This window comes from Fusarium poae, chromosome 2 (assembly GCF_019609905.1).
Source record: "Fusarium poae strain DAOMC 252244 chromosome 2, whole genome shotgun sequence".
Classification (NCBI taxonomy): domain Eukaryota; kingdom Fungi; phylum Ascomycota; class Sordariomycetes; order Hypocreales; family Nectriaceae; genus Fusarium; species Fusarium poae.
Genome location: NC_058400.1, coordinates 1,697,049 through 1,723,432, shown reverse-complemented (window position 1 = coordinate 1,723,432; position 26,384 = coordinate 1,697,049). Strand labels below are relative to the sequence as shown.

At 41.9% G+C, this 26,384-nt stretch overlaps 8 protein-coding genes and 1 non-coding gene across 9 annotated transcripts; 4 read left to right on the top strand and 5 right to left on the bottom strand.

Moving 5' to 3' along the window:
* Nucleotides 1-933: 933 nt before the first annotated feature.
* On the top strand, nucleotides 934-3,936 carry FPOAC1_004503 (uncharacterized protein; the record flags this gene model as incomplete). The annotated part of the gene is made up of 2 exons (XM_044849048.1): nucleotides 934-1,797; nucleotides 1,846-3,936. 2 exons carry the CDS (start codon nucleotides 934-936, stop codon nucleotides 3,934-3,936), a joined length of 2,955 nt encoding a protein of 984 aa, XP_044707758.1.
* Nucleotides 3,937-4,429: 493 nt separating this feature from the next.
* FPOAC1_004502 lies at nucleotides 4,430-4,519 on the top strand. Its single transcript has one exon. It is a non-coding gene; the product is annotated as a tRNA-Glu (tRNA).
* Nucleotides 4,520-4,773: 254 nt separating this feature from the next.
* FPOAC1_004501 (uncharacterized protein) lies at nucleotides 4,774-8,192 on the bottom strand (the record flags this gene model as incomplete). The annotated part of the gene is made up of 4 exons (XM_044849047.1): nucleotides 4,774-5,854; nucleotides 5,908-7,877; nucleotides 7,930-8,077; nucleotides 8,128-8,192. The coding sequence occupies 4 exons, from the start codon at nucleotides 8,190-8,192 to the stop codon at nucleotides 4,774-4,776; spliced, it is 3,264 nt and encodes a 1,087-aa protein (XP_044707757.1).
* Nucleotides 8,193-14,734: 6,542 nt separating this feature from the next.
* Nucleotides 14,735-15,347, top strand: FPOAC1_004500 (uncharacterized protein; the record flags this gene model as incomplete). The annotated part of the gene is made up of 2 exons (XM_044849046.1): nucleotides 14,735-15,182; nucleotides 15,235-15,347. The coding sequence occupies 2 exons, from the start codon at nucleotides 14,735-14,737 to the stop codon at nucleotides 15,345-15,347; spliced, it is 561 nt and encodes a 186-aa protein (XP_044707756.1).
* Nucleotides 15,348-15,501: 154 nt separating this feature from the next.
* FPOAC1_004499 (uncharacterized protein) lies at nucleotides 15,502-18,200 on the bottom strand (the record flags this gene model as incomplete). Its single annotated transcript, XM_044849045.1, has 4 exons — nucleotides 15,502-16,128; nucleotides 16,179-17,586; nucleotides 17,640-18,073; nucleotides 18,126-18,200. The coding sequence occupies 4 exons, from the start codon at nucleotides 18,198-18,200 to the stop codon at nucleotides 15,502-15,504; spliced, it is 2,544 nt and encodes an 847-aa protein (XP_044707755.1).
* A 712-nt stretch (nucleotides 18,201-18,912) lies between these two features.
* FPOAC1_004498 (uncharacterized protein) lies at nucleotides 18,913-20,662 on the bottom strand (the record flags this gene model as incomplete). The annotated part of the gene is made up of 3 exons (XM_044849044.1): nucleotides 18,913-19,393; nucleotides 19,443-20,015; nucleotides 20,070-20,662. The coding sequence occupies 3 exons, from the start codon at nucleotides 20,660-20,662 to the stop codon at nucleotides 18,913-18,915; spliced, it is 1,647 nt and encodes a 548-aa protein (XP_044707754.1).
* Nucleotides 20,663-22,500: 1,838 nt separating this feature from the next.
* Nucleotides 22,501-23,839, top strand: FPOAC1_004497 (uncharacterized protein; the record flags this gene model as incomplete). Its single annotated transcript, XM_044849043.1, has 3 exons — nucleotides 22,501-22,680; nucleotides 22,728-23,300; nucleotides 23,357-23,839. 3 exons carry the CDS (start codon nucleotides 22,501-22,503, stop codon nucleotides 23,837-23,839), a joined length of 1,236 nt encoding a protein of 411 aa, XP_044707753.1.
* A 583-nt stretch (nucleotides 23,840-24,422) lies between these two features.
* FPOAC1_004496 (uncharacterized protein) lies at nucleotides 24,423-24,977 on the bottom strand (the record flags this gene model as incomplete). The annotated part of the gene is made up of 3 exons (XM_044849042.1): nucleotides 24,423-24,540; nucleotides 24,605-24,792; nucleotides 24,882-24,977. The coding sequence occupies 3 exons, from the start codon at nucleotides 24,975-24,977 to the stop codon at nucleotides 24,423-24,425; spliced, it is 402 nt and encodes a 133-aa protein (XP_044707752.1).
* Nucleotides 24,978-24,999: 22 nt separating this feature from the next.
* FPOAC1_004495 (uncharacterized protein) lies at nucleotides 25,000-26,181 on the bottom strand (the record flags this gene model as incomplete). Its single annotated transcript, XM_044849041.1, has 2 exons — nucleotides 25,000-25,969; nucleotides 26,057-26,181. 2 exons carry the CDS (start codon nucleotides 26,179-26,181, stop codon nucleotides 25,000-25,002), a joined length of 1,095 nt encoding a protein of 364 aa, XP_044707751.1.
* Between the last annotated feature and the right edge of the window lie 203 nt (nucleotides 26,182-26,384).

The window sequence follows — 26,384 nt, the reverse complement described above, 5'->3', positions numbered from 1 at the left end:
GGCCGCCACAATCAATAGACGGAAAGTGCCTCCACGCACTGTATTACAGAACTAACAGCATTAATAGGCGAAGTTGGTTTGTTCGAGTGGGACCAGCGGGAACTCGTCACTCGCTTGTTAGCTCTCTCTGCCTCTAGCAGTTTAGTAAATGGGATCCGTATTTTCTTTAAAAGAACGAGCTTGGCCAAGCCCGGACTCGACTGGTCGTCACTGGGCTGATACCCGGTTACCATCGTACGATTTCCCGCCCTCTCCTCAAACCGAATTCCTTGCATCCATCGCTTGTCTCCGAACCTTTGCTCAATTTGCCTGTCCTTTTTCACCAGCAAAATATCTATCACCGCTTGCCAGTCGAACCACAATCGCGAGACCGCGCTGCTCTTTCCTTGTATTGACTGTAGAACCCCTGTACTATCCTTATCCTTATCCTCATTTTACCTGTCAACCCTTCGGCAACACCCGTTTGGCCTCAAATCAATCATTCGATCATTGCACGATTGAGACGAGACAACCATCATTCTCTCTTTGGTTGCAGCACGCCCTCACCCTTTGACGCTTCTACCGACCGATCCATCATCTCAGTTACAGGCTGGAGTAGAGGCCTGTCGATCCGATTCAGCACGGGTCTGTCAGCTCAGCTCGGGCAGCTAACTCAGTCACTCACTCACTGTAATTGTCGCGATCACGGCACAAGTCCACTCTTAGGCCGAGACTCAATCAGATAGGTCGCGCCCGGAATAGAGGCCCAATTCAATCAAACTGCAGCAATAGTTAGCTGGCAGTCCATTCAAATCCTTGCTCATTCGATATACCAGCCGGCCAAAGTCGTCGTCTTCCCGAAAGGCCTCGTTCTCTCACGGCGACTCCTTCGGGGTCACCCCAACTACTGGGTCAATCAATCAGCCCATCGCGACTGCATGGTGCTGGCCCATCATGCCTGGCTCTCACTTCTCTGACCTGGCCGACCAGGACACCAACGGTCTTTATACTGTCCCTGATCCTAATATGGGCTTTATTGATGATCTCTCCGGTGTAAAATCTGGCCCCTCTTCGGCCTCCCTGCCCAACAGTTCTTCCCGTCCCCAGACCCAGCAGCAATACTACGACGGTGTATGGCAGTTCACCGGCACACCCCCTTACGACTCGTACGATCCTTCAAGTAGTGCTCCTCCCACTCAAGCCAACTACCCGACCACTGCCTGGTTTAACCTTGGTCAGGATCAGCAGAATCCTCAACAGCTGCCCGTCTCTACTGGAATCGACGGCCTTCCGGCAACCACCTTCAGCCCCGAATCCCTCTACGCCGCTTCTGGACCATCCCTAGGACAAGGCAACTTCCCAAATAATCTCGCTCTTCAGCAGCCGCCAATTATTAGCAATCTTACTCCTGCGCTGCAGGAGAAGCTACGCAACATCGCCATGCCGCCTCATCTCCAATATCAATCTCCAAAGAGCGCCTCCAGCCCCGACTCAGCAAACGGCGAGCTTTCTAGAAGAGGTCTCCTCTCGTCGCCTGACCCTGCCGATGGATCTTCGAAAGCGTCCCGAAAGCGCAAGTCTTCCGCCGACCCTGAGGATGACGATGATGAAGATGACGGCGATCAACCGGTGAAGAAGACGGCTCACAATATGATTGAGAAGCGATACCGAACCAACCTGAACGACAAGATTGCCGCCTTGAGAGACAGCGTCCCGAGTCTTCGCATCATGACCAAGAGCGCGCGCGGCGAAGATACTACCGAGGATCGCGAGGAGCTTCACGGTTTGACTCCGGCCCACAAGTTGAACAAGGCTACCGTACGTTGTGCTTTTCTGACGAGGTAATAAATGCTGATATATGAGCAGGTTTTGAGTAAAGCAACTGAGTATATTCGACATCTCGAGAAGCGAAACAATCGATTGCTTGATGAAAATGGTGCCATGCAAGCCCGAATTGCTGCCTTTGAGAAATTGTTTATGGCTGGTGCTATGAATGGAGCCATCAGCCCTCTCCAGCAACCACCCACGCCTATTCAGTATGCTCAAGACGCTCAACAATTTGGAAACTCGCCCATGGGTGCGTCGCAGGACGGCAACGCGCAGCCTGGTGGTATGATTCAAGTTCCCGACGACATGAAGAGAATCATTTCAGCACAGATGGCTGCTGGTCAACCATATCCCGTTCCTCAACAACAATACAGAGGTGGCAACCCTGCACTCATCAGACAGCAACAGATTCAACAGCAACAACAAATCCAGCAAAATAGATGGAACAATACCGGCCCTTACTTTGGTAAACTGATGGTCGGATCATTGGCTGGTCTCATGATCCTGGAGGCAGTTCGTGAAAATGAGATCACCAACGAGAAGCCTGAAGGCCGTGGTCTATACGCTGTGCCTCTGCAACTTCTCAAGACTGCATCGTCTAGCCTTGACTTTAGTGTTAGAGGTTATCATATCCATACCTCCCTCCGAGTTATTCTTTTCCTTGGAACATTCCTTTGGGTGTTTGTTCCGTCTCTTTTCTCACAAACACAGCAAAATCACAAGAAGCCGCAAGCTGGTGTTCTTCGGGCCGCACCATCACTCGCGTCACCGATCCATGTCCGCCGAAAAGCCTGGCTCACTGCCATCCAAACAGTCTGGGTTCCTCGCCACAACTTTTTCCTCGAGGTCGCAGCTCTTATCCTGAAGACTCTCAAACTCAGCCTTCGCAACGCCATTGGAATTCACGGTTATCAATACCTTACCGGGTTGACACAAGAGCAGGAGACTGCCCGAGTCCAGGCCTGGAGTATTGCTATCGACTCGCAGTTGGCTGGTGGCGATGTTGAGATAAACAAGAGACGTCTTGTTCTTACTTTCCTTGCTTCCGGTACCCTTCCCGACACACCCGCTAGACTCATGCTCAAGGCACTTCACATCCGCGTTCTTCTTTGGGGTCTCAGCCAAAACCGACTTCACCTTGGAGCAAGTAACATCATCGCTTCCAAGCTTGCCCGAGCGAAGTGGAACGAGGCTCGCCAATTGAACCGTGTTCTCACACAACTCCACCGCGGATCCGCCGAGCAACATGACGACGACCTTCCCGAGCACCTTGCCTTGCTGGTTGAGCAAGACTGCGACGAAGTGCTCAACGACGATGTTATCCAGCGCGCGCACAACCTTGCCTTTAATGCCGAAACCGACTACAATGTTACAGCCCCTATGGATGGTATGGATGCAGTCGTCGAAGACACGGCTGTTGGGTCACCTCTCGATGCTGTCGCAGCTTGGTGGTCAACTCAAATGCTGCACCGAACCTTGATCGCCACGATGGAAAAGGATGAAGAGACTCTAAGCACCAAGGTCGAAGACATTGAACTCTCCATCAAGGTCGCACCCCTGGGATCTACCGCTCAGGCTCGTGCCATCGTAGCACGCGCAGTCCTGATTGACAAGGCACGTGGCGCTAACATCGCCTCCGCCCTGCAGTCAATGGGCAACGAAAAGGTTGACGCTCTTTTGAGCAATTCCATTTGCGTTGTTGATTCCAGCTTCCAAGCCTCCACCTCCGATTTCCGACTCGCCCTCCGTTGTGCTATGGCAATTGCCCACCTCCGCCGTGTCGAATGCACCCCCGGAAGCACCCACCAGGGCCTCCGAATGATCGATTCAGTCATGACACGCGGCAGTGTCTCCCAGTTGTCTCTTCTCGGATGCACCGCGGCCCTCCAGCTTATGGAAGAGCTCTACGAGAAAAAGGCTGCCGCCGAGACTTTCAACTCTTCTCTTGAGCGTCTGTCTGGTGGCCTTCGTCTATGGATGGGTGGCGCTCCTGGCGAGAAGTGCGGTGTTGCCTCGGAAGTGCGAGAGAAGGTTGTAAACCGGTGTCTTACTATCACCAAGAGTATGGTGGGAATGGATTCAGACACTGGTTACGGAAGTCTTGACGAATGTGAAGACGACGGATGTTAGACGACAAGCAGCGATCTCTTTATTATTATTATTATCTCATTTGTGAGCGACATACACCTGGGGTCATTTTTCATCAACTCTATTTACATCATCTCACGAGGTCGAATCTACGTCTCTGACCTATGTGGGATGGGTTTCTGTATGAACATGGGCATTTGTTTTTCTTAGAAGGGGCTGAAATCCCAGGTTGCTACTATCATGGAGTTATACTTGGTAACGGGTAAAAGGAAGGTTAAACAAATACAGGGCGAAGGACAGATAGTTCAGGGGCACCTTTTTGAACGACACAGCGTATGCCTGTGGCATAGTGATTTGGCATCAAAGATATTTTCTCATTATTCAAAGTACATTAATCAGTCATTGAGAAGAATCTGTGTTGATGATTTTTGACGACAAAGAACAGAGGGCGATCTTTGAACTTGCAGCCTACGAGACATACGCTTCATGATTCCTGAAACCACCACAACATTTCAATAATCACCAAGCCTGATCATCCGGTATGGTGTAGTGGCTAACATTTCGCGCTCTCATAACCTGAGAGATCAGTACCGCGGAGCCCAGGGTTCGATTCCCTGTACCGGAGTTATTCTTTTGCTCTTTTTGCTCTCTGCTACAGACAAGTGTTGCAGATGGATACGTATGCATACAGGCGTCCAAGATATGTCCACTACTAATACGCAAGTCCTTGTGTATGAACGTTGGATTTCTTTCATATTATTGAAGAAGGTCGATATAAATCTATTTAGAACATCATCATAACAATACTATCCTAGACCGACCGAAAGCCCCAAACGCCATTTGACCTACTCTAACTCCTTGTTTATATCTATACCATTTTTACCATTCTGGTGCACCACCTCCACATCCATTAGAAGCCATCATGAGATCCATTGGCTTTGTAGTCATTTTGGACTGACCCGTAGGCTTAACGTATGGCTTCTTACCACGAATACCCACAAACTTGATCTTGTTATCAAGTTTGGCCAGCGGTGCCTCACCGGCTTCACCCTTCTTTATCATCCACTTTTTGGTGCCAAGGGCGCTGTCAAGCTCGTCCACGGGGGGAAGCTTGAGGTAGAGCATACCGTCGGAACGAGCTTCGGTGGGGAATGTGGCGATGGACATGGACTCATCCGTTTTGCAAGCACCGTTTCCAAGATCGAAGTTGCGCTTGTGGTGAGGACATGAGACCCATGGTGCAGAACCAGTCTTGTCGCCATTTTGCTCAGCTTTGTGAGGTTCTTGGCCGACGAGACCGTCAGATAGAATGAATGCACGCTTGTGAGGGCACATTTGTTGAGTAGCATAGTAGACACCCTTGATACGCCAGATGGCGAGTTGAGTATCGCCACGTTTGACGGTAGCAGAGATACCATTGGGTAGCTCGTCAGCGCCGTCAAAGTAGGATGATTCGATGATGGGCTCCCAAGCAGTCATGGACCACTTATCCTTGAGACCCTGGAAATCATCCTTTGCCGCAGCATCGGAGGGCCAAAATGCAGGTCTCTTCTGACCACGGTCATCCTCAAGCTCCATGTTGCGAGTTGTGTCGGTTGTGTTGGCGAATTGCTTGAACTTGCTCGCAATAGCAGGAGTCTTAATGGCTTCGGCCCACTCATCGAAGAAGCTATCAACGAGTTCTTCCATCTGAGCCTCAAGCGAGGCATTGATACCAAGCTTATCCTCGAGGATAACCTCCTGGAGGTACTTGATACCTCCGGGGAGGTTCTCGATCCAGCGAGCTGTTCGCTGGAGCTTGTCGGCTGTGCGCATGTAGAACATGAGATAACGGTCCAGAATAGTCACGACATCAGCTGGAGGTACGTCTTTGGCTAACAGCTCGGCATGGCGGGGGTTTGCACCACCGTTACCACCGACAAAGATGTTCCAGCCCTTTTCTGTAGCGATCAAACCAAAGCTGGTAATACTGTTAGTAAACTAGCAAACAAGTGAATGAGGTTTATCACATACTCTTTGCTCTGAGCTTCAGCACATTCGCGCACGCAGCCACTGACACCGCCCTTGATCTTGTGAGGGGCTCGGATACTCTTGTACCGCTCCTCCAGACGTACAGCCAGACCTACGCTGTCACTAAGGCCGAATCGACACCATGTAGAGCCTACACAACTTTTGACAGTTCGTAGTGACTTGGCATAGGCGTGACCAGACTCCATACCACCAGCGACGAGCTGACCCCAGATATCCAGCAAATCCTGCTTCTGGGCGCCAAACAAGTCGATGCGCTGTCCACCCGTAATCTTGGTGTACAGGTTGTACTTCTGAGCGACCTCTCCAATAACAACAAGCTTGTCAGGAGTGATCTCACCACCGGACACACGAGGGACCACAGAGTAGGTTCCATCACGCTGAATGTTACCCAGGAAGCGATCGTTGGTATCTTGAAGACCGTGTGTAGTCTTGTCCATAACGTGTCTGTTCCACAGCGACGCCATGATGCTTCCCACCGCAGGCTTACACAACTCACAGCCAACAGCACTCTTGTCATTTCCGGCCTCGCGCATGACCTCGTTCATAGACTTGAGGCGCTTGACCATGATAATGTTGAACAGGTCGGCACGCGAGTAGCTGAAATGCGAGCAGAGATAGTTTGTAACTTCTTGACCCATCAAAGCCATCGTCTTGTTGAAAATGGTGGTGACGAGGGGCACGCAACCACCACAACCGGTACCAGCCTTTGTGCATTTCTTGATACTGGCGATGTCTTTGCATGTGCCGTCTTTGATGACCTTGACGATATCGCCTTTGGTGACGTTGTGACAAGAACACACCTGAGCATCATCGTCAAGATCATCCGAGTCTTCCTCTCCCTTCTTAGCGCCAAGGATCAACTCGCTAGGAGATACATCAAGTTCCTTTTGAGACTTGACCATGGGCAGAAGCTTGACGTAGTCGCAAACATCGCCAATCATCATACCACCAAGGAGATACTTTCCATCCTTGGTAAAGATGTATTTCTTGTAGACGTTGGAGAAGGGATCTCTGTATGTGAGCGCCTGAACAGAGTTGGGAGACTTGGCGTCACCATTGACCAGGTTCTTTGCGTATTTGCGAGGAAGAGTAATCGGGCCATCGCGGTCAGCGAAACAGTCACCAAAACTAGCGACGTTGACTCCCAATAGCTTGAGCTTGGTGCTCATATCAGGAGTCTTGAATGTTTGGGGGCTGTGAAGTTTGGCTTGTGTAAGGTTGAAAGCAACGACTTCAGCCATTGCAACACCAGGACCGATGAGACCGTAAGCCATACCTCTCCAACTAGCACATTCTCCAATGGCGTAGATATCTGGCATGCTTGTCCTCAAGTCGTCGTTGACAACAACGCCGCCTCGTTGGCCAACTTCGAGGTTGGCTGCCCTTGCGAGGTCATCTCTAGGCTTGACACCAATAGCAAAGCACAGTGTAGAGCACTCAATCTCCGAGTCGTCATCAAAGACGACTCCGGTAAGGTTGTTGTTTTCGTCTGTCTTCAAGCTGGACACGCCCTTGCTCAAGTTGATGTTCACACCGAGTTGTTGAACCTGGTCTGCCACCATCTTGCCGGCCGTCTCGTCAAGTTGTCTGCTCAGTACCCAGTGAGACCTTTCAATAAGATCAATCTTATTATAACATTCGAGATCTAGCATAGCCTTGGCAGCTTCTAGACCAAGCAGACCACCACCTACGACAACACCATTGGTGCCCTTCTTGTCGCCGGAGAATTTGATAAGCTTATTCAAATCATCAACTGTGCGGTATACAAAGACTCCGTTGCTATCCCATCCTTTGAGCATGCGAGGCAGGACAGCATCTGAGCCTGTAGCAAGAACAAGGATGTCGTATGGGTAGCTCTCGCCATTTGCGCATTCGACAAACTTCGCATCAGTGTTGATATGTGTAGCCTTTGTGTTTATGTGGTAATTTAATAAAGATTCAGATTCTAGGTACTGAAGAGATGTTAGTACAGATTGAAGTAGACATGGTTGGCTTTAAACGTACCCATTCTGATGGGTTCATGTATAACTCCTCGACTTTGCGGTGCTCGAAGAAGGTTGTGAGTCCTACTCGATTGTAGGCAAGATATGGTTCTTCTCCAACGACTGTAATTGTGTATTCTTTTGACTTAGCATCGTACTTGAGCAGCTTTCTCTGTGTGGTTGTCAGTACTTGTATGTCAGTCAGTAGATATAGACTTACATAAAAGCAATGCCCACCATGCCCAGTCCAACGACGACAATGCGTTTTTGTGTCGTTGCAGTCATCTTTTGCGTTTTGATATAGTATAGTAAATAAACACCATTCAGAGGAAACAGAGACGACGAAAGCAAAACTTCTAGGTCTGGCGTGTTTATAAGTGACCTCCGAGACCCAAAAGCCCTGTTACAAAGAGGGTCTCTGGTCCTATGCCATTTTGTGTCATGATTCCTTACTCCCTATCAAGAAGTGACATCTCCGGAAAACATGTACCCGTGCCTGTGGCGTAACAAGCATTTCCGCTGTCCTGTCCAAACAGCGCGGGCGTATTTGCAGTGCCCGTCTCAACTTGGCAGGGCAGATCTTGATAAGGAGAAAGATGTTGTAGTCAAGGAGCCAATCAGAGACTGTGCTTCTTGGGTGTCTTCTCCGCGGAGAAGCATAGTTTTGGGACCAAAGGGTCGTACGTCGAGACAGACCACGACAGCGTATGATATGGTATGAGATTAGGCAAGGTGATTCTCATAGTCTATTCGGTAGAGGATCCGGTTTCTAACGAAGTTGCATCATATCATAGCGTACGGTGAAGTCTTGTGGGTTGTCGACTGCTATAAGCCTCGATCAACCATCAGACGAAGATCCTCCCAGCTTGTCCTGATTCTGTTTATTAACACTACCTCTAGACTAGTGTCCGATAAAGGAATTTACAGACGACGATAGGGCTCACTGTTCCAAAAGTCAATTCGTAGTAGGTTAACCCCCTCCGTAGGGTTTTATTAATTATATTTTTTTTCTCTTATTTAAATAAGGCTAATTAAAGTAATAATATAAATAGATTATATTAATAAAGTAAAGTCCTTAAGATTATATATTAATATATTAATAATATCTTTATATTATAGCTTTAATTTTATTTTTTACCTTTAAAATTAATATACTTTATAAAATAAAAATTCTTTACTTTTTATTATATTTATATATTTATAATAGCCTTAAATAATTTAATATTTATATATTTAGAATTATATAATTTAAATCTTTTATTTAATACTATTTTTATTTTTTTATAATTATATTTATTTATTAGTTTTTATATTAAAGCTATAAGCTTAATATAAATCTTTTTTACTTTATATAAATCTATTTTTTATTTTTTTTATACTTTAAATAGATTTTATTTAGCCTTTATTATTTTTATATAATTATAAGCTTTCTTTTTATATTTTTTTTTCTTTTTTATATATTTATTTTATATATTAATTAATTATATAAAGCTAATACTTTTTTAATAGTATTAATATTTTTTATAAATTAATTTTATTTTTATAAGTATATATATAACCTTATTAGCCTTTTATAGCTTTAAGAAAGTTAAAATATATTATAAAGAAGGCCTTTATTATAATAAAGGCTTTTATTATAAAGAAGACTATTACTATAAAGATAATTATTATATAGAAAAAGTAATAAGAATATATTATTATAAAAAAGGCCTAAAAGTAAGAATTAATTATATTCTTTATTAAAAATAAAATTAAAAATAAAATTAAAAAGTAAAAAGATAAACTTTAAAGCCTTAAAGAAGAGAATTTTAATAATATTATAATTACTTTTTTTATTAATATATTTAGTAAAAATAAAGTAATAAAATATAAAGCTATTAAAAAGGCTTTATAACTTTTTATTATTATTAAACTATAGTATATTAACTATATATTATTTTATATTAACTTAAAAGAATTAAATTTAATTAAAAATGCCTTTAACCTAGCTATAGTTTATATTAAATATATTAATATTTATAATAAAGATTTAGCCTATAAGGCTATAAAGAAGGCCTTAAAGGTAAATATAAATAAATACTTTCTTTATCTTTTTAAGAAAATATTTAAAGTTATTATCCCTTTTTTTAACTTTAAGGTTAATAAATAGCCTACTTTATATTTAAATATTACTATTTAGGCTATATATTATACCTTAATAAATTATTACTATAAAGGTCTTAAGGCTATTAAAATAAATAAAAAATTAATAAGTTATTATTCTTTATATATAATATTATATTAATCTCTATAGCTTTTATTAAAGCTTATTAAGCTTTATATTAATTAGTTTAAATAAAATACTTAAGATCTATATATAATAAAATTCTTTTAATATAATTTTAATATTATATTTTACTATCTCTATAAAGCTTTTCTTTTTAATTTAAGGCTTTATAAGAAGTATATTATTAATAATAAGGTAATTATAAACTATTATATATATTTAAATAAGCTATAAAAATATATTAATTATAATTAGAACTATTTAAGCCTATTATATTCTTATATTAACTATATATATTACTTATTACTTATTATAGCTTTATATTAATTTTTTTATAGTATTTATATTTAAGAAAAGTAAATATAAGTATAATTTTAATTTTAATAATAAGTTTATTATTTTAATCTCTTTAGATAATAATAATTCTATTAAGGTAATTATTATAAAGTTAATTAATACCTTTAATTACTTTATATATTTTATAATTATTTACTTCTTTAAGAAGGCTATTAATAAATTAAAGAAAAATATTAAAAGCCTTAAGGGAAAAAAAAGTAAAAAGTAAAGCTAAATATAAAAAAATTATTATATATAGTTTACTTTAAAGTAATTTAATTTTTAATTTTTTTAAAAATATAATTTAATAATTAATAATAGACTTATATACTCTTAGTATATAATAGTATTTATAATAGTAAATAAGGCTTTATAGTATACTATATATAGCCTAAGGGAAAAATTAAATTTAATTTATTTTACTTTAAAAAAATTAAAAATATAATTAGTAAATATATAAAGTTATTTAATCTCTAGATATTAAAATAACTTAAAAGAGCTATATAGATTAAAAAATTTTCTTTTTTATAATATATATCTCTATAAAACCCTTTTGCCTTTTTTTATACTTTATAATAAGTAAAATTAATTACCTTTTTAAAGACTTAACTTTATTTTAAAATTAAATTAAATAATAAAAAAATATTAATTAAATAATTATAAATAAGCTTATAGTATATATTTCTATAGAGTTTTATATCTTTATATTTTATATAATATTATATTAGTATATTAAGACTTAATAATCTAAAGATTTTACTTTAATTATTAATTAAGTATATATAGAAAATATAAAAGCTTTATATAATTATATATAAAAGCTTTACTTTAATAATATTCTTAGAGATAAGAATATATTATAATAACTATAGAAAAAGGCTTTATAATTATATTTATAAAGCTATAATAAATATAATAAAAGCTTAATATTTTATAATATTAAACTATAAAGTAAAAAAAAGTATAATTAATAAAATTATATTAAATATTTAAAAATAATACCTTACTTAATATTAAACTTTAATTATTTAATTATAACTATCTTTATATTTATATTTATTAATAAGGTATATTTCTTAATAAAGATAATATATATAAAGCTTTTAAAGCTTTATACTTATAAATATCTTTAAATAATAGAATATAATATAATATTATTAAAATAGATAAATAGTATCTAGGCCTAATTATATATAGTTAATTAATACTTATAATAAGTTAAAGGCTTAAGGTATTAAAGTATATATTTTAATTAATACTTACTTATATAGTATTATATAGCTTTATATTAGTATATTAGCTAATATATCTTATAGTATACTTAAGTAATATCTTAATATTCTTAAAACTTAAAGTAAAATACTTTATTTAATTAAATTAAATTATAGTAATAAAACCCTCTTTATAGCTAGTATATATTATTACCTTTTATAATTATATAATACTATATAAGGTAATATAGAATTAATTTAATTTTAAGATTATTAAATATATAGTAAAAGTATATATAATAAGAGGATTAAAAGCTAGTAATATTATTTAAGTAAAAGTAAAGTAAAATATTAATATATATATATTTATATATTAATCTATATAAATATATTAACTTTATATAAGAATATTTTAATAATATTATTACTTAAGGTAATTTTTTAATAGATTCTATTTTAAATTAAATTATTATTTTTTATTTATATATACTATTAATATATATAGAGCTCTCTAAGTTTATATTTCTTTAGAATATATATATTATTTATAAATAGCTTAATAGGCTATATATTATTCTTAATTAGCCTTAAGTATTATATAATTAGCCTAAGACTTAAAGAGTAAAGAATTATATTTTTTTAATACTATTTTATTAACTATAGCTACTTAGGGAACTCTTTAATAATAATCTAATTAATATTTATATATATTTACCTAAAGATATAATTATAATTTATAATTAGCTTCTTAAGAAATAAGTCTTTCCTTATAATAATCTTAAAACCTTAAAGCTCTCTATATATTTATTCTTATAGGCCTATTTAAAAGACTATATACTTAATAATTAATAACTAGCTATTAGGCTTTTTTTAATACCTATAAGAGAAATTAATTATATATAGAATTATTTAACTATATATAATATTAATATTATATTATTTAATTAAAAGGTAAATAGTAATCTTAATAATAAGATTTAAGGCTTATAATTAACTTTATATAGTATAAAAAAAGGCATTTTATATATATATTATAATTTATTTAAATCTCTATAGTAACTTTATACTTTACTTTAAGTAAATTCTAGCCTTAATAATATCTTTTTTTACTTTTTCCTTTATAATCTTTTCTTTTTTATTTACTTTTATAATCTTTTCTTTATTTTTTTTTATATTATTTAAAAATGCCTTATATATAGCTAAAGTAATACTTTCTTAATTACTTTTATTTTCTTTATTTTATAATAAATACTCTTTAGCCTTTTTAATATTAATATCTTTATATTTAATTTTCTTTTTAATATTATTCTTTTTCTTAATAAGTAATATAGTTTTTTTTTTTATTTTCTTTTTTTACTTTAGAGATTATAAAGTATTACCTTTTATTTTAATTAATCTCTTTATAGATTAAATAGTATTATTCTCTTTAAAATTAGCCTATTTTTAAAAATAGAAAAATATAAAATTAATAAGAATTTTTACTCTTAAAGGAATTATAATATTAGCTTCTTTAAAGAGGTTTTATAATTATATTATTTTATAGATAATATTATTAAACTTTTAAAGCCTATATAAATTTACTATAATTTAAATAAAGATAATAAATTACTATTTAATAAGAAAAAGCTTATTTATAAAGTTTAATATAATAAATATAATTATATTATTATATAATAAGTATATAGTATTTAATATAGCTTTTATTTTACTTTTAAAAGAATAAAGTATAATATTTAAGCTAGGCTTATTATATCTTAGTAATAATATACTTTTAATAATTTCTTTTTATATTTAATTATAATATAGAATTTAATATATAATATAATTATAATTAAGCTATTATAGGCTATTAATATAATACTTTATTATTAACTTTTAATAATAATATTATAGATATTAATATATATAATAGTAATTATTTAAAGTTATATAATTAATATAGTTATTATATTACTTTATATAATAAAAATTAAAATTATTTTAAGGCTTTATTTAATAAAATTAATAACCTTAAGAATAATAAATAATTAACTATAAAATAAATAAAAATTAGCCTTTATAAGACTATTAAGCCTTATATAAATATTATTATAATATTTACTATTTTTATAATAAAATTTAATCTATTTTATAAAATAATTAATAATAATTAATATAATTAAAAAAAAAAGATATAATATTATATTATATAATACCTTATAAATATATATAAAGTATTTAAGTATATATTAAATTTATAGGGTTAAGCCTTATATTTAATAATTATAGTATATTAATAACTCCTAGAAAGATATATAATTATATTAATTAAATATATATAATATTAACTAGATATATATTTAAGCTTATAATACTATATTAAGGTAAATATAGTAAGGAAAATGCCTTATACTTGACTTTTAGAACAGTAAGCCTTATTGTTGTCTATAGAATTGATGTTTTAGAACATTATCGTATCATATCGTCAGCTGGTCGACAACAACTCCGGAGTTAAAATACCATCCGAGCAATTTTTTTTTTGAGAGCAATTGGTACAGTATCTGAGTATTCATCGGAAATAATCACTAGCTCCCTTCTTCCCTGCAGAATGCTTTCTCCTCGGAGGCATCACAAAAGAGCCTCCTTCACAATTGCCGCAATAGATAAGCCGCAAAGATATCTCCTATTGCAGCCTTTACAAAGCATCAACTCTGACTGGCTCCCCACAAAGATAGCATCGCAAATTGCGATATCCCGAGGTTTGATTTATTATGAGAATATGAGGATTCAATTATCGAGAAAATAAACAATTATGTTGGTGTGAATTAGCTAGAACAGTCCATTGAGTTGATTCGCGAGTAGGTAGGTTTTAACATGTCATGAGATAACGGCCTATCAAAGCCTCAGGTACCCATGATGCACGTGTCTAGCGGCCTGTACCTTAGCGCTACAGAACCTAGAACCCCTCCCACGTCATCGCTCAAGTCTCAACACCACACCAAAACATCACCAACCATATTCTCACCCTCACCACAATGACTACCACCACCACGGCCGCCCCTTCCGACTCCTTTAAATTCCCTCGAGAATACCACTTCCCAGCTTTCTTCACCCGCCAAACAAACCTCACCACGCTACACGCTCAGCACAACAAGTGGGCCGACCTCATCCTCGCATACGCCCGCCATAACCGTATTTTCCGACTCTCCCTCTCCGAAGCTGCCGACTCGGATCTGTTTGTCAATCGCAAGCTCGATCGCCGTTTGCAGTTCGATGATATTCGGGATGTCGTGTCCTTCATGCACACCGATGGACGTGTAGAGTACGTTGGAGGCGGTACGTCGGGCGACGTCGTCTTTCTGTACTGGAGAAAGCCCGAGGAGTGGGCTGAGCTTGTGGAGAACTATGTTGAAGAGTCTGGACAAAAGGGCAGCGTTCTTACAGTCTACGAGCTTGTTGAAGGAGATGGCACAAAAGGAAATGGTAGGTTCAACACTGATAACATGTCTTCACGTCGCCTTGCTAATGACTACAGATATTCACGGCATGGACACGGATGTCCTACTAAAAGCTCTCAATGTCCTTGTAAAACGAAACAAGGCCCAAATATTTGGCCAGGACGACTCATTAGGCGTGAAATTCTTTTAAGCGCTTTCTATCCATATTCACATCTCTACGTAAAGTACACATGCATGGCCCGTCTCTTTTTACGAGCCATAAGCATAAGACAAAAGCAACTGCCAATTCTAATATCGGCTGTTGTCAAGAATCCTTCCAAACGCCACCAAGAAACGATACCGCATTACTCCAAGTTGTAATACTTCTCGACAAGAAAAGATTCGTCGAACCGTACTTGCTGAGCCATTGCGACATCGAGCAACCAGTCAGGCACCACGACCCGCGGTTCCATGTTGCCTGCCCGTGCCATCTCTCGGAACCGGTCCCACAGCGCCTTCTCATCCCTGGCATCACTACTAAGGAGATAGACAGGCTCAGGAGGCGCGTTGCCTTCTTCCTCGGCGGTTGTTGGTCGGATTGTTGTTCCGCTTCGCGCTCGATAGATCTTGAAAATCGCCCCGTTTGCCTCGGCGATAGCTCTGTAGCTTTCCGGACCATTGCGGATCTTTTCCGTACAATAGATCGGGACACCGAGCAGTAGCTTGCCTCTGTTGGCTTTGGCGCGAGCGACCGACTTGTCGAGCTCGATGTTGTACTTCTTTTCCGCATCCTTGTCTTTGAGGGTGAAGTCCTCCACATCAGGTAGATTGCCCGTATCCAAGGCTTGGTCGATGAAGCTTGAGGAGATGACGGTTGGTCCACGTGAAAGGGCACACAAGAATTTGACAGTGCGGACGACGTTGGGTGCTGCCAGATAGTCACAGGGTTGGCCCTCTCCAACAATCTGAATCCCCATTTCTCGTAGTTTTTTCTGTAAATCAGATTAGAACAAACATCAAGATATGGCTCGCGCCAACTTACTCGATCCCGATCTTCCTTGCTCTTGTCTCCAACCCAACGATTAAATGCTGTCAAGATAACGCGCATCGTGACGTCAGGAAGTGACGGTTTTCCCTTCTTGACGGGTCGCTTGGCCGTCGTTGTGTCGTCTTCAGCTTCAGGGGTTTCACTTTTTGTCTTGATAATGTCTTTTTCAGCTTGATCAGCCGCCCGTTTGCCACCCCAGATTGCATTGCCTCCTTTGGCATTCCTCTTCTTCTCCTTTTCGTACAGCGCAATATCGTCGCTTAGGCCAAGCAAGGCTGCCTGTGCTTTCGCTTTGGCACTGCGACCTCCCGTAGAAACCACCGACGGCGTGTCATTCTCCTTTCCTGCATGTCGTGATCGAATAGGAGTTGCCACGGAGGATGTCTTCACAGCGGCCCTTTTCTTTGCGGGTTTCTCATCCTCTTCTTCAACATCCTCCATCTCGACATCTTCATTGCCGACTTGACCAATTACTACACCCTCTGCTGGCCCCCTTGGGTACGCATTTTCCTCTGCAGCTTCGAGAAGCTTTCGCTTTCTCTTCGCTGCTGGAGATAAGTTTTCGTCGCCCCCAGGATAGTACTTGTCCCGCAGTCTCGACTCGTCAAAGAATGTTTGGCCGATTATCTCCCCCAGATTAGTTCGAGGGGGGAAGTGAGTGTACTTCCTGATGCTAATGGGCGTTATCTCGCATTTAGCATAACTCTCCTCAATCCAAAGATGGTTGACAACATTGATACCCCATTCAGGCGCCGCTTTACATTTTTCACTAGAATCGCGTGCGGTGATAAGATGGGTGTTATCCGACTTCATCGTCTTGGTGAACTCGGCTCCACACGCCCTGATCAGATTCTCCAGGTAGATTCGTGCCTCGCCGCCATAATTTGAAACAGTGATGCGAAGTTCCTTGAAGCCTGGAATGCCGTCCCTTGGAATAGGATAGTGTAAGAGTCGACGAAGAGGCGATGTCCATTCGTTATGAACAATGAGCCAGAAAAGCCAAGCCAAGTTGCCAACATCTTTGCACGATTGCGCTGCTTTGATATACTGGGACCCATCACGGTACTGGCAGATGAAGGTGTCGCAGTCCCCAACCTCATCCACGAGCGTTCCACCTCCATTTATGATGATCTCCTGAATCACCTTGGATAATCTTTCAGTAACACTCAGATCTTCCGAGAGCATGACGCGGCGATCCTGGAAAACGGTCACAGGAGGGCGAGCTACATCGCTGTCGGGTGGCAAAGGTAGGTATGATGGCGCATGCGACGTTGCTCCCAATAAGTTTTTGTTGGTCGGGATTTTAACATCATCTTCGGGAGACATCTTTAGAATCTCGGGGTCCGGCAGTACGTATGGTTTTTCGTCGATGCGCTTTCCGAGCTTGAAACAATCGTCGAACCTAGGCGACGTCAGTGATTATTAATTGACTGGCTGGTTGCACGTAGAACTTACCAGTGTGGTAAGACAACCTTGCCTTTCCATCCCTTTGCAAGAACAGCTTGAAGTTTTGGGTGGTCCATTGACAGCGCACAGATATGTGTAGTCATACGAGTCGCATCCTTAGATTCTTGTCCACCCAAGGCCATGACAGCGCCGGCGATGCACTCCTTGTCCGTCTCTGGTAGATCGGCGCACGTTACGACAACCTCTGAGAATATCATCCTGGGATCAGGCGAGAAGGGTCTGATTTGTGACTGTTTTCCGCGGGCGATGGAGCTGACGATCCACTGTGTTGTGACTACAGGAATCATAATAGCTTGCGCTTCGGTGAATTGTGGGAAATCAATCGTATTCGAAATAATATGTGTGACTTTTTCGATAGGCAGCGAGCCATCGCGTCTGGGTTCGCAGATGGTAGCACCATTGTCTTGCAAGATGACCGACAGCTTTAAAGCAGTTAGTTGATCGGCTCTTTCTCAGTTAAAGGTCAAAACGTACCTCTCCGATCAGTTTTGGAGCGAGTTCACTGCTCGCGACAAACGCGATTGCGCATTCTGCAAAGACGGTAGTCATGTCGCGTATGTGTGAAGTGCAAAAAGAAGGGATGAGATTACGAAAACAAGAGAAATTAAGACTCTATGATGATAACATGGAGCCTAGGTAGGGTTCCAAAGTACAATGATGGTGATTGATTGGTAATATTAGCAGTAATAGCAAATATCGTGGGGTTCTTGGAGGTGGGCAGGAAGGTCTGTCAAGCTCCCCTGTCGACGCGCCACCACTCAACGCGAGAAACTGACGCGGCCACGTGACTTTGATGAGCAGTAGTGAGAACATATGATGCCGCCAAGATTACATGAGTTTTGATGTATCTATACATCATATATCATAGACAGAACCAGCTAACGCCACCAACGTTCTATGAGAACAAAAAAGCAATACGATAGGCATTTGAGCTGCAAAAGTGGTTGAATATTCGCCTTAATGATTTCATCCTTCTTCTCAGCTATTTACGAGACGAACTTAAAAAACTCTGCTCTAATTGTTCAGACGAAAACTCCAGTAAATCAAAATGAAGGGCTGTACCTATACTCTGTTCGTATTCATTACTATAGTATTTCCGTGTATCTAGCCCATCATCGTACCCAGCAATGACGCCTGCGGATAGGTACATACACGAGGGTGGCCAACAAAGGATGTTTTCCTCCTGAAAAAGCAAACATAACTCCAAACACCAGTGCCCATGCTTTAGCGAGTCATTAATAGTGCGCCCTTTCCTATATTTTTAGCCCACTACACCCAATGGTCCCTCAACGACTTCTTCCAAAGAAGCCAACGCCACAGCTGCTCCCATTAACGAGCTCTCCTTTGCCGATACAAGCTTGATCGTTCGGTTTCCGGCCTTTTCCTTCTTGTCGCCTGCGACCAAATCGTCCAAGTATGATTGGCAGCTATCGAGATAGCCGGGGTAGCTCTCAATGACACCACCGTTGTAGGCAACCGTTGTCTCGACCAGATCCCGATCGGCCTCGGCGCTGTCCCGCTCAGAAGACTCTGCTGTTAGAGTCTGGGCAAAGTTATTTTGGCTGTCAATTCGTAGATTCCAAAAGGCGTGGACGCCTGAAGCAACAAGCGCGCTTGAACGCTTGGAGATGAAACCAGCTAGTTGCTTGAGTAATTCCAGATCGGCAGTTGTAGGAGCATGCTTTGCTGGGTGGCGAGAGGAGAATTGCTTGCGTGCTTCTTCAAGACCAGAGTTTGTGTCCCTGTTCATCATTAGTGTCATGTCACAATTAACAGAGCCATGGAACTCACCCTTCAATAATGGAAAGCGTCTCAGTTGAGAAGGAGTAAGGCTTCTGTAACGAAGCAGGAATGACACCTCCAAAGACCCCTGTTGTCTCGATAGCCTCAACAAGCGCAAGCCTGCAGATCTCGCCTAGATACATGCCGCTGACCATATGCTCCAGAGGCTGAAACTCGGGTCGAGAGTGGTTGGCCAACAACTGTCGGTCCCATCTTGTCAAAGGCAAGATATCGCGTCCCATCATGCTGATCTCGCTGTTGATAATGACGTGTGTCGCTTTCTCGAACCATTGAGGGGGACGTTGACCAAACTTAACTCGTCCAATGGCGGATACAGGAAGGTAGGCAGCCATGTTGACGCCGGTGCCTAGGATGAGACCGAATCGTGTTGTGGGGTGGTTATACGACTCTGATAGTAAGCACGCACTCGAATCATTAACAATAGCTCGAAGCTCTACGTTAAGACCGCGGTCCAGACAAGCCGTTCTAACGATCTCGCCGAGATCCTGACCTAACAAGCCGTTGCATGCACAAAAGCCCTTGCCCATGCCTTGCAACTTGCCACCAGCCAGTGATGTTTGTCTGGAGCCAAGGTTAGTCTTACATGTAAGAGTGAACGTGGATGGGCATACATACTCGATAGGGAAACTCCATGCCATTGACATAGGCAGAAGTTCATCAGGTCTACCATGCTGCTCTAGCTCTCCCGAAAGAGTTTCCAGTATCCTCTCAGCCATCCAGTCAAAGAAAGCCATTCCCTCTAAAGCCTTGATATCAGGAGTGATGCGAAAGTTGCGCATGCTGACAATCCTAGACTCCTCTCCGATATTGGACATGCGACCACAAAGTTCCACCAATGCTACTCTGAGGGTCGAACCGCCAACGTCCAAAGCTACAAAACGGCCGACTTCTGTGCCTCTTGGCAACTGGTGACTGTACGACGGCAGCATACATTCCATGTCGGTCTCTAGGCGTTGTAGGAGTTGCTTCCGCAAGTTGCGGGATAGTTGCTGGAGACCATCTTGGCCGACGGGGTCGAGAAATAGATCTTCGGCCTCTTTGAGAAATTCTTGGATAGACCTGCGCGGTGTGTTACCAACTCGAGGTTTGCCGGATGTATCATGACCCAGCGAGCTACCCCAGTAAGCCAAGAGGGACTGAACTAGTGATTTCCCTCGAAGGAGGCTCTTGATGATGGCTGCCAAGAACTTCTTTTGAAAAGTTGACATTGTGAAGAAGAAGGAGTGGGTTATGAAAGAAAGTGACGAAAGAGAGGGGACAAGAACCCGGTTATCATGGGCACGACGGAAAGTAAATAGTCCAGAAAGAAAGGAGGTTGGAGAGGACTTTGGTGTCGAAGGAACAACAAATGGGATGAGTGAAGGTGAGGGTGAGAGTGAGAATCTTACGCCCCAATGGACCTACTACTACTAGCAGGTGGAGAGAGTGTCTGATGGGCAGGCACAAATCCTGGATCGGTAAGAGAGGCGAGATCTAAGTTGGGAGAGAGGATACGAGGACGGGGAAAGTAAACGGGCCACCTCTGATGGGACATGCCAAAAGGGACTTTGACTATGGCGAGCAGTAGGAGGACGGAACAGAGGGAACAGAGCGGAGTAGGAGGTAAAGACTCGACGACGTTGCAAAAGTCGGGTCAAGTCGAGTCAGGTCAGGTCGAGTTTTGTTTCAGATTAAACTGTGACAGTCGTAAAGTCAAATCAATAAAGCAAGGTGGCATATCACATCCAATACATCAACTGAGAAAGGGAAAAAAAGGTACATTGGAAGTTGATTATTGATGAGGATTAGGATTCAACGTCGCACCACACGACAAGGCCACTGGCGACACGCGACAACCGCCACCCCAAGCAAATACACTAAAGCAGACGCTACAGGATGCACTGAAAAGGGTTCTACTAGAAATTTGTTATTCACCCAACTTGTTGTTGGGTCAGACTCTCCAAACTGGACTGGAGGATCTCTTCCAAATGGGGGGAGTTGTAACGTTGCGTGTGAGTGCCCCGTGAGAAAGTGGGTGTAGTTCCACGTTCCACCATCCACCGCTACATACTAAAGTCAGGGAATTACAGTACGTTTTGGGTAATTGTTAGTGCACCACTAGCACTGCAGCTCCCCATAAATATTGTTAGTCCCATCCATGGAAGGGTTCATCTGGTCTTAATTGTATGTTACCTCGACCCTCTCTTTTTCTCTTGTTACACGCGCGCATATCATTACCCAGTTAAATCCATCCTGACTATTGCATCGTATCGCCAAGAGGTGCGCAATTTGAAACAGTCTGCCCTTCTTCGGTGCATCTCTAGACTCTCTACCATTACCCTGGACCCTGTGCCTGTAGTAGTAACCTTGGACAAGAACGTTTACATACAACAATGACCAACGTGATTGTGCTATTGGGGGCGAAGAGCACCATAAGCTTCTAGACTTAGTATCCAACAAGCAAAAACTTCCTTGTCATGATACTACTACCAACAGGATCCTTGATCTGATAACATCTCAACGCTACCTTGCATCGGAGCTAATGCCGGTTACTGCCTGTCATTCTCTATATCCGTCTTTAACCCGTAATCTATTCAGAAGCTTCTGTAACTTGACCTTCAACCAATACTAACCGTTCCCACCCAAACAACCTTGACGACAGCATCACTATCAGTACAGTGCGAGCCTTACGACAGTGTCCGAAATTTGATCTGCTATCTACAGTAAACGTTTCATCCCTCCGTCATGATTCAAACAAGGCATCGTGACTCTATCATACCTTACATGACCACTGAGCGAAGTCGCTTGCTCCACGCTACTTGCTGGTTGGTTGATTGACGACTCAACGGTCCTATCCGATGTCGTAGCTTCTGCCATGATGCAAACACTCAGTCACTCTTTCCCGGTAGTTGCTTGTGACTTTCTGATGTCCTGTTCCTCATAAGCAACTGGTTCCGCTTGATTCACTGTGGATGACTTCACTTCTCTAAAACTCTACACCCATTATCCCCCTTTACTACCTACCCATTCAATAACACTGACTATTTCATCACCTGTATCTTACAATATGCGTCTGATCATCCGTGACGACGAGACCGAGGCGTGCCGGTATGTCGCCAATTACGTCGTGGAGCGTATCAACGCCTTCCATCCCACGCCTGAGCATCCCTTTATCCTGGGATTGCCCACTGGCTCTAGTCCTATCGGTGTATACAATGAGCTAGTGCGCATCTACAAGGCTGGACAAGTACGTTCTTCACTGCCTCATACCAAAACATTAGCTAACTATACTAGGTCTCGTTCGAGAATGTAGTCACCTTCAACATGGACGAATATGTCGGTCTTCCTCGAGACGATCCCAACTCGTACCACTCCTTCATGTGGAAGCACTTCTTCTCCCATGTCAACATCCATCCTTCCAACGTGCACATCCTAGATGGCAACGCTGCCAGCCCCGAGGCTGAGTGTGATGCATACGAGGAGGCTATCAAAGCCGCCGGTGGCATCGACCTGTTCCTTGCTGGCATTGGTGAAGATGGACATATCGCTTTCAACGAACCTGGATCCAGTCTTGCCAGCCGCACCAGGGTCAAAACATTAGCCTACGACACCATCCTTTCTAACTCACGTTTCTTTGATAATGATGTAAACAAAGTGCCAAGGATGGCCTTGACTGTAGGCGTCCAGACTGTCCTTGAAGCAAGAGAGGTTGTTGTCATTATCCTGGGAGCTCGCAAAGCACTTGCACTACAAAAGTGTGTCGAACAGGGCGTCAATCACATGTGGTCACTATCATGTCTGCAAATGCACCCGCATCCCATGATTGTCGTCGATGAGGATGCCACATTAGAGCTACAGGTCAAGACAGTCAAGGCAAGTATCCCTACCCCTACTGACCCGAACTGTAGCTAACAGATAGACAGTACTTCAAGAGTATCGAGAAGGTTGCTCGCGAGCAGGGATTCGAGCAGATTCTCCCCTCAAAAGTACGAACTGGCAACGTCGCCGTCCCCGAAACCAAGATCCATAGAACCCAGAGCCCCGTTATAGTCGCTCCCGAGCCTATCGCCTCGCATCTTTTGCGCGCAACACCTATGGGTGACTACTCTATGAGAACACCCTCACCCGACCTGTTGCCGGATCGTATGGCATCGCGCATCCCGGAACCAAACTTGAACCGCAGACTCACACCGAATCTTGAGGTTCAAACCGACGTTCCTAAGACAAAGTTCGATATGATTGATAGCGCGGTCGCTATGTCTCCGGAACTTATCTCTGATTTGCTTCAGCCGCCGGCAACAAAGACGATGCGGTCTCCTTCTCCTGACCTAGTTCCGGATCGCATGGCTTCGCGTATCCCTGAGCCAAGTCTGAACGGCAGATTGACGCCCAACCCCGAATTATAGGATAGAATGAATACTGTTGGGGTCCAGTAATTGGAGAGAAACAAGAATGCCGAGTTAGGAGGAAGATTGCGCAGTAGAGATGGAGATTAGGACTGTATCAATATCGGTAAATCAAAACAAATGACCTTATTGCATACCTACCAGGTAGGCCGCATAAAACTGGCGCTGATTAAAGTAGTAAATAGAGATATTAGATCACCTTCAGTGTGTATCTAGCCTGAGGGCGTACTGATATTTTGTCTGATCTGTAGTCACATCGATCCGAAAGGCTTGTTTGCTGCTAATATCGTTCTTGTATTGCGAGGCAGAACCAACAAAACAACACACAACATAATTCTGTATACCATGGCGCATACCGTTGCAACAACTAGTTGTTGTATTAAAATTCTAGGGTTATCGATGCAACTCATCCAATACCCTTAATGATAAGCCTATCCTCCACCGAAACCTGGATTCTTGCCTACGAAACCATTCCTAAAACAGACTCCCCAAAACCTAGTGCCAACAAGTATATAGAATACGGGAATGATACTTTTCCGACAATTCATAATTCATCAATACCAAAGCACCTATATTATATCAATCAGTCTGACGCAAAGTACCGTTTGGCCTTGCTCTTGAGCTGTTGTGCCTTCATCTCAGGTGGCATGATCGTGTGATGAACCACGTGTGGCCGATACACAGCATCCACAGGCGGCATCCTGGTCGAGGTTGTTAGTAACGTTCTCAAAGTGGGCAGAGGAAACATTGAAAAGTGCAACGTACCAATCATCCACAGTCAGTGGGAAGTATTCGTACAAGGGATCGGCGCCCTCGTCCGCAGGACTGTTTTCTCGATTCGCCCCCGATGTGGTATAACCCTTGCCCGAGTTGGGACTATGCAGCTCGGCACTGGAGCGATTGGGGCTTCTCTCGTCCTCGGACAGGGATAGGTTAATTGGCAGAGAAGGATTCTGTCGTGGAATCGAGTTTTTGTTATGTATATTTGCTGCTTTTGCAGAGCTGTTTGAATCGCTGGACCAGGCTGGTATCGGGGGCCTACCCATGGTAGGAGATAAGGCAACCCTCTTTCCTGGGTGGGGACTTGCCACTGGTTGTGGACTGGGTAGTGGTTGAGATAGAGGGGTCGACCAGTCATTTGGCTGCTTATGTTAGTACTCCTACTCGAGATATGCGAAATCGGAACTTGCCTGAAGATTGCCAACAGGAGGATAGCGTTGAGTAAAGTTTTGCGAATTCTCCCGCTCCAGTTTCAGTGTCGGATGGTCAACGTTTGATGTTGATGTGCTTCTCCTCTCAAACCTCTTATCGCCCGTTAGAGGAACGTCTTTCCTGCTGTCAAAGTTCCTCGGGCTTCGGCCTCTTACGATAACCGGACCGGATTGTATGTCGGCTATCTTGACAAGTTCGCCAGTCTGGGTCTTGCCTAGAAGGCTTATCTTAACCACATAGTGTTGCTGCAGACCCTTTCTTCGACCGTTGTTGGCAGTCGCATGTTTGAACTGAAGGCGTTTCCAAGATATAGGTAGAGAGATGCGATGCGCGTCAAGCTCCTGACCTGCTGTGATATCCAACGTGATGGTTGGTGGTGCTGAAACGGATTTTGAATCATCACTTCCCTGAGGGTTGGCATTTTTCCAAGGTATGGATATAATTTCAGTTGGCTTTCCTTCAATAGACTCGAAGGCTGCGATGGAAGCGAGTAGCTCAAAGATTTGGATGTGCTGCCCCTGTTCATTCACAATGTTCCTGATCACCCGGGGCAGGGTAATCTGTCCCGAACATTGCCATAGGTTACGACGATAACAGGTCAATTCTAGCGGCCTTCCCGTTGATTCTCCTCCAAAGACATCTTCGGCTACGAAGAACATGCCATAAAGCTCAGCAGTCATGCCGACTTCAACAAGCTGGGTGTTCTCGTTGAGAATAGTTGCGCTGGCGACTGGTGCAGAGAAGCCAAGAAGCTTGTTATCGGGCTCTTGGGGTGAAGATTCTTCGTGCAAGGCATCTTGAATCTGCGGAGGCTCGAATTGTCGAGTCGAATATGAAAAGGGATCTTCAAAAGTTGAGGAAAAGGTATCCAAGTCGTACGAACTGCCGAAAGGCATAGTCTGCAGTGCAGCCCCATCGCTGTAGATCCAATGTCAGCTTCGACTACCTTGGGCAAGCAAGATTGAGGTTGTGCGCGCGCGTCGCAAGTGCGATGCAGTAACGTACAGCAGCGATTCATCAAAAGTAATATCCTCATTAAAGACGTCCATGCTCATGCTCGTAGAGTGGGCTGATCCAAAATTCATCGCCATCGCTTCGCTGGAAGAGGCGCCAGTAGGCAACCCCGACATTGAGTTGTAGGTGGACATGGCATTGTTCAGTTGAAAGGAACCGTCAACGCCTCATTGGATCAAGTGCGCGCGGCGGGGGGGAATGGGAATGGAACAGCAACACAACGTGATCGCGCGCAAGTTATGTGTAACGGCGCAGACCGATTTGAATAAGCTGACGACAAGAAAACAGCGATGGCGGTTCTATTTCCCCGGTACAGCGC